The sequence below is a fragment of the Saccostrea cucullata genome, unplaced genomic scaffold, assembly GCF_032062105.1.
Source record: "Saccostrea cucullata isolate Sc308-1 unplaced genomic scaffold, CSIRO_AGI_Scuc_v1 ctg5572, whole genome shotgun sequence".
Lineage (NCBI taxonomy): Eukaryota > Metazoa > Mollusca > Bivalvia > Ostreida > Ostreidae > Saccostrea > Saccostrea cuccullata.
Genome location: NW_026929561.1, coordinates 27,829 through 39,148, shown reverse-complemented (window position 1 = coordinate 39,148; position 11,320 = coordinate 27,829). Strand labels below are relative to the sequence as shown.

General features: G+C 29.7%; 1 protein-coding gene across 1 annotated transcript in view; it reads left to right on the top strand.

Annotated features, from left to right (window-relative positions):
* Positions 1-620: 620 nt before the first annotated feature.
* Positions 621-11,320, top strand: part of LOC134281228 (uncharacterized) — a gene marked incomplete at both ends in the record, with an annotated part of 38,512 nt that continues 27,812 nt past the window's right edge. The window contains 3 exons of the mRNA XM_062763704.1: positions 621-686; positions 1,432-1,497; positions 2,244-2,309. Of these exons, the coding sequence (XP_062619688.1) occupies positions 621-686; positions 1,432-1,497; positions 2,244-2,309 (198 nt within the window). The remainder of the gene's footprint in view (positions 687-1,431; positions 1,498-2,243; positions 2,310-11,320) is intronic.

The following is an 11,320-nucleotide window of genomic DNA, read 5'->3' as shown; positions in this document are numbered from 1 at the left end:
ATCCAATGAAACGTCTTGCCACAAAAAATACATATATGAAGCATGGAATCCCCAGCCTAACCATTCAAAAGTTATGGCCTAGGTTAAATATTTTATGAAGTAGGTCAAACTCCAAGGTCAATGTCAAAGGATCAATGTTATTGGTATCTAATGTATGGTCTTCTCACAAGGATTACATATGTGAAATGTGATATCACTAGCCCTTAGCGTTCAAAAGTTATGGCTAAGGTTTAAGTTTTTTCATAAGTACAAAAATCTCTAATGTCAAGGTCTTGATGAAGTGAACTCAATATATTAAATATTCTTATTTGAAATCATTTTTCCGTATATTTTATTTTCTTTTGTAATTGTTTACAACATTTGCCATATACACTGTATTAGGTTGTGATTTACTATTTTCCAAGTCAGTTTTTCTAACATTTTCAAACTGCATTTTTATGGTTGTAGAAGCTTTGATATTTCTTTGAAATTATGCTCAATTGATGCAGAGTGTATTTTCTTTATAAACAAAGATAGTATGGCTTGTATTTAATCTATATCATATTGTTATTAGTACTGAATTGAATGACAAAAAATTCTTAGCCCATAATAAATATTATAAATATAATTCATTGTTTTAGATAATGATCCTAATATTGTAATAGAGATGGAGCCTTTACAAGAAAATCAGGATGGGTTAGAAAATGGTAATTCAAATTATTTGATGGTTAAAATATCTTTTGTAATGCCATAAAATACATAAAATCATGTTCTAACAGCGAAAGATATTAAGATTTTACTACATTTACTATATTCAGAGGTTGTCAATGTCAAGGATATTTCCAGAATTAGAAAAGGCACTGACTAATAAATTGATGATAAAAGGATATCAACAATTTTGTTTGAAAGCAACATTTTACACACTTTGCCGTCAATAACAGGTTTTTTATTTTATTATTTTGTATATTTTTTTCAATCTTTTAATACAAACCATTATACCATTTCCTGGAATGGTAAGAAGGCCATTATAAAATGGTGATTGCATTGTTTTAAAACAAAAGTTTTTAAAACTTTTAACCACAATGACTTTTAAAACAACACACGTGTGTTTCTTGATGAAATGAACTAAATTTAATATTCTAATCTGAAATCATTCTTCCGTATATTTTATTCTCTTTTATAATTGTTTACAATATTTGGAATATATATTAGGTTGTGATTTACTATTTTCCAAGTCAGTTTTTCTAACATTTTCAAACTGCATTTTTATGGTTGTAGAAGCTTTGATATTTCTTTGAAATTATGCTCAATTAAGGCAGAGTGTATTTTCTTTATAAACAAAGAAAGTATGGCTTGTATTTAATTTATTTAATTTTGTTATTAGTAATGAATTAAAATGACAAAAAATTCTTAGCCCATAATAAATATTATAAATAGAATTCATTGTTTTAGATAATGATCCTAATAATGTAATAGATATGGAACCTTTACAAGAAAATCAGGATGGATTAGAAAATGGTAAGTCAATTTATTTGACGGTTAAAATATCTTTTGTAATGCCATAAAATACATAAAATCAAGTTCTAACAGTGAAACATATTAAGAATTTAGTACATTTACTATATTCAGAGGTTGTCAATGTCAAGGATATTTCCAGAACTAGAAAAGGCACTGACTAATAAATTGATGATAAAAGGATATCAACAATTTTGTTTGAAAGCAACATTTTACACACTTTGCCGTCAATAACAGATTCTTTATTTTATTATTTTGTATATTTTTTTCAATCTTTTAATACAAACCATTATACCATTTCCTGGAATGGTAAGAAAGCCATTATGAAATGGTGATTTCATTGTTCTAAAACAAAAGTTTTTAAAACTTTTAACCACAATGACTTTTAAAACAACACACGTGTATTTTCTTGATGACGTGAACTATATTAAATATTCTTATTTGAAATCATTCTTCCGTATATTTTATTTTCTTTTATAATTGTTTACAATATTTGGAATATATATTAGGTTGTGATTTACTATTTTCCAAGTCAGTTTTTCTAACATTTTCAAACTGCATTTTTATGGTTGTAGAAGCTTTGATATTCCTTTGAAATTATGCTCAATTAAGGCAGAGTGTATTTTCTTTATAAACATAGATAGTATGGCTTGTATTTAATTTATTTCATTATGTTATTAGTACTGAATTGAAATGACAAAAAATTCTTGGCCCATAATAAATATTATAAATAGAATTCATTGTTTTAGATAATGATCCTAATAATGTAATAGATATGGAACCTTTACAAGAAAATCAGGATGGGTTAGAAAATGGTAAGTCAGTTTATTTGATGGTTAAAATATCTTTTTCAATGCCATAAAATACATAAAATCAGTGAAACATACTAAGATTTTACTACATTTACTATATTCAGAGGTTGTTTGTCAATGTTAATGTCACCAGTTTTAAATATTTTCATTTGCAAATAATTTTCTTAGATGAACCTATGGAAGAGCAAATATGTTCAAGGCTGTATGCACTTATTTGTGTTTCATTCAGAGGTCTTAGCGCGACCGAAAATTTCGGCGGGATGATTTTATTTACATTATATATTTCCTCTGGTTTTGGAGCTACCAAGTTTAAAACGATGAAAAGCGTAAAATAACTGAAACATACATTTATATAAAATTTTGAAGTTTTCCTATTTTATAACAAATATAATATTTTTATCCATTTGACCTGGAAAAACTGCTAAATCACACCGGATATAGTTATATTTCACCGGAAACAGTTAAATTAAATTGCCCTCCATAATACAGTTATGTCCCCTCAAGTGCCATCATTTTGCATAATAAATACGTTGGGTTCGAAATGCACAGAGACAGTTGCTAGGCAAACGTAGACAGTTCCGCGAAAATTTAAATGTCCGAACAACATCTGCGATCTGTTCATTTATATCTAGAGGAATTAGATAATTTAATTGAGGAGAACGATTCGTGACATATGTAACAATGTTATCAACACAATTGTTAGCATACTGAAACATTCTGCAATGAAACAGGACGTGGGATATTTCGGAATTATACTAATCGTACATATGTACATAGTGTTTAATAAATATGTTCGGTGATCGCTTTGGATTCAGTGTTTAAGGACGTTCGATCCTGAGCTTTTGAGTGGATTTTGGTCATGTCCATTATTTATAAGATTCTGCATCATTTTTAAGTTCTAACATTAAATTTGAATTCTTCAATACAAATTGAACTATATTCAATAAAAAAACGCGATTAAGTTCTTTTCAAGTAGAATTAAACTAAGGACTATATTTTGTGGCGGAAGGTTTTTTCGACAAAAATGATCAGTTTTTCCCTTTCGAACTATAACAGTACTGTTTACTTTGGATTCCTTTTATTCCATGATGGTTGCACACAAAGCTGTTCTTTGCCGTGAAATGTGTTATGCTGGTTCTCAAATATCTATTAAACTATTTCTTATGAATTTTATCAACAAAATGTGAAAAATGTAGTAAATATAGAAAATTCGGGAAATAATTGAGCCAATTTTAACGTAAAATTGACAACATTTTTAGTAATATCTGAAAATAAACATCTTTTGATGCTCTTTTCTAAATATTGAAGATATCTTTGACTATTTGCTTAAATTCAGAAAAGGTTTAAGACTTGCAGAAAGGTCAAATAATTGATAATGCGAAGCAGTTTAAAAAAATTTTTCTTAGTTACAATTTTAAAGTGTCTTTTTTTAAACAGACTTAGAGTTCATTTTGTTTCGTGCTTTATTTTTGGATAAAAATATTGCAGGGATAATGCCGAAGGTTTATTTTTAGTTAAGACACACATTTTCAGTGCAAAAAGGTCAAATTAATTGTACTGTAAAGCCAAAAGAAGCATATCCCCCCCCCTCATTTTTTTATTTGAATTTTAATTAAGCTATGTACGTAGAAACAAAAAATATACTTGGCAAAAAAAGTTAAAGACTTTAAATATCAGGATCGAACGTCGTTAAAATTTTATATACACATGTACCATATATAACATGACAGGAAATGTCAGGAGATGTTATGTCACCCGGTGCCTTCGGGTTTTAAATACTATAGTTAGCCTAAAATTGCACTAACCTTTATAATCCGAAATTCCTTTGAACTTGTGTACATTTAAACTGAAACAGGAGATATCACTGTTTTTCACATCAAATATATTATAGTTCATAAACTAGTAAGATTACTCTCAGAAGGGATCCTTGTTTTTACATAATTATTCCTGAACTGGACTGCTGAACATCATTGAAAATATTCAAATGTTGGAGCAAGACGAATTTCAGGAAACAATGTTTAGGTCACTCCGTGCGTCACAACATAACAATACAGAGGCAAATTCTTGTAATAAATGCAGTTTTCCTCGGACTGTATTTGTCTCATTACCCGTGGGTAGGATGGCGCGCCAAAATGAAATTGTCGAACTTATAGGAAGAAGTAATTTCTGAATAGTAAAAAGTTCTCTGGGAAATGAATTTCCATTGGTACGTGATCATATTCGCTGAGAAGCCCTTTTGGCTTCACAGGATTTGATCAAGTGGGGAGCTGATTTCCTTTCCCAGAGGACATTTCATCATTGTTGTTTTTTCTTAAACACTGAGCACAGCAATGACGTGGACAAAATAAGTGAAAGATATTACAGAATAATTTTTTTTTATTCTGCAGGATGGTGCATAGCATTTTACATGTATATGCAATAGGTACTAAGTACTGGCACTAGGTTTTGAGAGTAGAATCCTTTTCCATACACAATTTTTAAAAATAAATTCCAAAAAGACAAAAAAAAAAATAAATAAAATAAACTCCGTACTTTCCTAGGGCGCATATTTTAATATCAAAGTTCCTCTTCATTTCATGTTCCAATGTGGCACAATGGCACAACAAAATCTTATCCCGACAGAATTCGCCCAACCAAACCTGCTATTCCTTCAAAAACCCAAGTTATACAATTACAATTCATGTACAATGTGTGACTATCAGCAGCAATGCAAGTATAAAGACGTAATCATCTTTAGTAAATCTACCTACATTTAAAACTAAATCATTTAAGTAAAACATTTACAATTACCTGAAAGTGAGCGTCAAGTCCTTTTCAAGGCGTAGAGTATTATTGAACTTTAAAGCAAAAGGATATGGACCCATAAAAGATTAAGATAATTGGTTAGCATTTAAAACAGTTTAAAGTTTGGAGGTTTAACTGAAAGTATATTGGAATTTATACATCTTTGTGATTAACAAGTGGCAGAACTCTAGTACTAATCCTTTAAACTGGTGCGCTATGAAATTTAAATATGGCAGGGTCACTTCATAAACCCATCCATGGGGAGCCCTGAATACGAAAGAAGGTCATTAAGAAAAGTTGAATTATGAAAAAAGTACCAAAAGATATTGCAGTAGGAACATCGAGGGACTGACCTTTTACAAAGGTCATTTTTTGAAGCCTATCAAAATTCTATATCCTGGTTGTTTGTAAAAGATTTGAGCAACAAAATTTAAAAAATGTTTTTCCTTTCTGTCTTAATAATTGGACGCTGCAATGTTAAAAAGAAAATCTTACTGAATTTAAAGAGGTTGTTCACAATTGTTCTTAATCTCCGACCCTGAGGTCTACAGTATTCTCATAATAAGAACGATCTGGAATAATGCAATTAATTTCTACTTTTACCTTAAACATTTATAGCGCTAAATTCAATGCTATATAAAGTTTTAGCAACCATAAGAATGGTTCATGGACCAGTATAATAAATGAAAGAATTTCAAACCTCTCTTTTTGACACATGAATCGTACGAAGGTTGTCCGATGAAATCGTGGACAAGTTGTTCCAAAATAATCGTCACTGTGTTCTAAAACTTTCACTTCTCCTTAGTACATTTTAATCAATATATTTAGCTATATGCATGAGTTAATAAATAATTAGATTTTATGTAATGTGTTGTATTGCCTTACGGCGCACGGATGATAACGTCAAAGTGTCTAATACAGCGTCACGTTTCTGATTGCTACAAAATAGTTGACGTTACCTTCATGAATGCACATACTTGCGTTTTCTTTTAACTCCATAAACAAACAATGAACTAATCTCCCAAACACACTGACAAAAATCAAAGATTATTAAAGTATGGAACTAATCTTAGTATCATTCAACAAAATTATGCATATTCTGTTGGTACTACAAATCTACAGTGACGGCGTTTTTCGCTGATTTTCCATATATACACTGTGTGTGTTTGTCGTATTTTTTGTTCTACCTGGATATTTGATCAAATAGAATTTGCTCAAATAAAAAAAATCCCACTTATTAAATCAAAAATATCTAGTGATTTTTTTTTACTATTTATTAAATTTCTTATGTATTTATTTAAAATATGTTAGGGCGTTATTACTACATAAGAACTGCTCTCCGTTGCGCCGTAAAGTCATCAAACGTCGCCTATTTTGTGTGTTCTGTTTACCACATACCCATTTCAAACGCTCAGACAACTGCCAAACATGAGGCAAATGCTTTGCAATTTTAAAAAAGACAACACAATAGAAAGTGGATTAAAAAATAACTTAAACAGTCGATATATTTTAGCTCAATCTTATCATTTTATTTTTTTTACGAAACAATGCTCGTGTGCGTGACCTGTACACATTCAAGCATTAAGCAAAACTTAATTTTCTATATTTTATCAAAATATTAACATGTACATAAATTTGATTAAAAAAGTCATTTCGTGAAAATCTTCAATGTGTCCATTACTTTTCAAAAAAAACCGCTTTTTTCCATTATAAAATCTTGAATTTTCACACATTTTATCAAATGAATCTGAGATGCACTTAAATCTGACTTAAAAATCATTTTCTGAAAGTTTTAATTTTTGAAATTCTTTCAATATCCATTATTTTTTGCAAGTAAAAACGCTTTGGGCACGATTTTACCGGACAACCCTTGTATATATTTGCATAATAATTGTTGCCATCAATGAAATCGTTGACAAAGTATATTTACCTCGGCATTTTGAATGGATATGCTAAATAAAACAATTAAATGAAAATCAAAATAGGATTTTTAAACAAGAAACATTTGAAAAATTGTTTTTAGCATAAGGATATAAAGATCACTTCAAAATTATGTAAAAAAGTTTTGCAAAGTTTTATTATTTGTTTCTTACTACTGAAGCTATGAGCATTTTTCCCGTAGGCAATCGGCTACAAAATGAAAATCAAAAGGATGAATTTATGTCAAAAAGCTATTCCGAGAGAGACAAAAGCGTAGAGTTAGAAAATGATGGTAGTTATCTTTAAAAATAATTTTTAACATTTGGGATAACTTTTGTTTCTAAAAAAGAAAAAAAATATATCACTACAATGTGTTCATTTACTTTAGAAAGTGGTCGAAGTGCTCGATTAGATATAGACGTTTCTACAGATGTTGAAGACAAGAGAATATTACTGGAGTGCGCAGTGGATTCACTTATAGACAGTAACTTAGATTTCCAAATAGACACTGGACAAAAGAAACACAAAAAATCGATAACTTATTTAATAAAATTTTGCAAGCCAGGGATAGAGCAACTTTGATGTATTTTGTCAATAAACTGAAGAACGATCCAGATATAAAGAAGAAATTACGTGAATGTGAGGTTGAAATGCATGAAACATTCCTGTCTATAATACAAGAATATGACGCAAAGAACTTATAAAATTAGAAAGGATCTGTTTGTTTTCTCATCGGTTTTTCGAGCGAAAAACCATTGCAGAGATTCCTTGGTGATTTTTGCCGACGAGACAAACTTTGAATCAGAAATATTTCTAAAATATTTCTTAGTAAACGTTTTTGGGTATTTTTCAAATACCTCCAATATAGTTACATGGAAAGCGTTGGGATTAAAATTTATAAAGGTACGTTTGCCCTAATTTTTTTTTAAATACATAGAAGTGTTTACTCATAAGTCTTGCTACCAGGGTTCGATATATATATTATATAAAATACCGTACTGTATAGTTATAGAAGATTTCAGTAAAATACCCTTTCAGCTTTCAGTTCGAATAACAATGTTTCTAAATATCATTTTCTTTGAAATAATTTTATGCACAAAAAATGAATATTCAAATTGATTCTTAACTTGCTAAAATAAAATTATCTTTGCATTGAAAGGTTAGAGTAGTTAACGAAACTGATGCTTATTGTACGATATTTGCTTTCAAATGCCGATATTCGTAGTACAATGTAATTCAATATCTCTCTATACACGTATTTTTTTTTACATTCAGGTTAATGATGTTTAAATTTTATTTTTAAAAACTGAAAATAAATGTAATTTAAAAAAAAAAAAAACAGAATGTCTAAAATATGAGACTAGCATCTAAATCAATTTTCTTATGTTTCGTCAAACGAATGTGTACGTACAATAAAGTATAATTTGTTTGAGATTCAGTTAATTGAATTTGTTGATCATTTATTTAAGTATTGAAAAGTAACATAGCTTATATACTCATTTTAGACTATGACATTGAAATTTTGTTATTTGTGAAAACACTTTTGTTTTAAAATGTCCCTCATTCTCATTCATACGAGCATTCATCTTAGTACCGTATCGTTAAAAATACCATATCGTTTAAAACATTAAGGTAGTGTTCCGTACCGTTTAACATTGTTTAATTCTTAAAGGTATCCAATCCAACTTATGTCATCTTCGCTTGCCAAGGGTTTCTGATACGCCACTCTCCTCATAATCCCTTGGCATATGGTGTTGATAGAAGTTTTTTTTTCTCGAGTTTGATACAACCGGTCGACCAATCAGCAATTGCTTTTTTTTTGTAAATGACGATATTTGCATTCGGGATACTTCTTGACTCTTTAATCTCGGGAATGAAAAACGCAAGTGCGTGCTCCTGAACGATCCGTAAGATACATGCAATTCTATGAATAGCTCAGAAATTGGACTTTCAAAAATATATTTTGTATATTTTCTCTTTTAATTTTCAAAGAATCAAATTTGAGTTTAGATTTTGAAATAAAAGCCATATTTTGTCCGCCTCTTGATCTATCTATTTATTTGAAAGTACACTTTCATATTATACATTAAGATTAAAAATATATATTTGCTTAAAAATTTTTCTAATAGAGGTATGGTTGTTATTACTAGATGATCATTCTAACGACATGCATATACGAGTTATTTAAATCTAAACAAGAACTTTACCAAGTGTCCACAACTTTCATTCATACAATATTTTTTTTTAAATTTCTTTTACAATGCTATGTTTTCATCCAATATCTTCTAAATATATGATTAAAGATCTATATTGAAGCTTCGGATTTGTACTGTAAATATTAAATAAACATTACTAAGTTATTGCTTATAAATTATCCTTGAAAAAAAACTTTGATTTAATTTTTTGAAACACGCGTCTTTATTTCTGTCGATGACGCAATCTTTTCGTTCCTGATAAATTCGAGATCATGTGACAAAAACAATCCCGTCTTTTGACTTCACCGTATGCCAAGGGTTCATGAGGAGAATGAGTAGCGTATCAGCTAGCGAAGATGTACTTATATATATACTAAAATGAATAATCATAAATATTTGATGTATTTATTTAATAGATAAATAATATTTAATATATACTTTATGACCTGAGTAGCTATTAAATTCATTCCTTATAATTTCCTTTTCTATCATTAAGATTATTATAAAAAAAAAGACAAATTATCCTCAAATATCTCATTAAATTGAAAAAAAAAAATAATAAATGCAAATTCATGCGGAAGACGTTTTTATCGCGTCATTGTGACGTAGGTCATGCATAAACGCATTCTTTCAGCCAATGAAAGAGACAGTTGCATCAATAATTAAATTATATCAGAATAAATCATTCTTATTCAAGGTTGTTTTAATCTTATAGTATAACCCTCTTCATATCAATAAAGATTTTTATATAAAATAAAATTGGCTTATACTTTAGGACCAGAATTGCTGCAAGAAGAATATTTGGAAGTTCCATTAGTAGGGACATACAAAGATATAGAAAATGATGTTGAGGGTAAAAAAAATCATTAGCTCTCTCTCTCTCTCTCTCTCTCTCTCTCTCTCTCTCTCTCTCTCTCTCTATATATATATATATATTATAATATATATTATATACATAACACATACAAAATTTGATGCATGGATTCATATATATTTTTGAAACGGAAATAACATAAGTTACTAATCCGTAAGATATAAAGAAATCTTTTAAGTATTCTTTGATGCTTAGATTTGTCATGTTTTTATGCAAGATTTACGCAAAAAAGCCCATTTGCACATATTTTCAACATTGAGTCAGAATCGTACAAAATTCTGCCACTAATGGCTTTTAAACATTACTCATGTCACTTATTTGAATACAGATATATGAGAAATTTTGCTGACTTTTAAAGAAAAATTTTATTTATGTTTTTATCCAAGTCATCGGTGTTCCTAGGAATTAATGTGACTGCTCCATGTCGCCCGGTACTCGTATCGGCCGATCATGTTCTTTGAGCCGACGAAACCAGAAAAATTTAGTCGCCCGACCATCGGCTTAAATGTGACCTAGGCATAAGGAGTTGGTATCTACTTACGTCGAGAGTTTTAATCCCACTGTGGGATATGGAAACCGGTCTTTCGGATGAGACTGTTCAAAACAAGTGGATGCGTCTCCATAGAAGTGGAAAATTTTCGAAAGGGACGTTAAACCAAATGCAAACTAACAAACACTCTTTTTCCGCTTAATTATGAATAATTTAGCAATATCCTTTTATTATAACTAGACTTTTGACAATAGAATATCATATCTGCATTAGCATACAGACCCTGAGACGAGCTACTACCCCACACTCTTGCTGCACGAACGGTACCCGCTCGCTACACGGTTTGCTCGAAACGCTGTACGGATAACACGAAAAGCTACACGTTTTGCACGAAAGGCTACAGGGTTTTGTACGAAACGCCTTGAGCACGTTTCTTACACGCTTTGTACATGATTTTCACATGCTTTGGCCTCAATTTGGATTTTCTCTTGGAATCTCTCGGGCATTATACAATTTCATTGTGGATTTATTAAATCGCAGATGTTTGAATTAAAATTCAATAAATAAGTTATATATATAACATATAAAAATATTTAATACTCTGACAGTTGTACGTTTAATTAATAAATTAATACGTATCATTTCGTAATTAATTTTCCAATTGTTTAAATAAAAAATTAAAAATTAAAACGCCCCTTGTATGCGTATACATTGTAGCTTATACTTACAAAGTTTAAATAGAAGAAAAGTG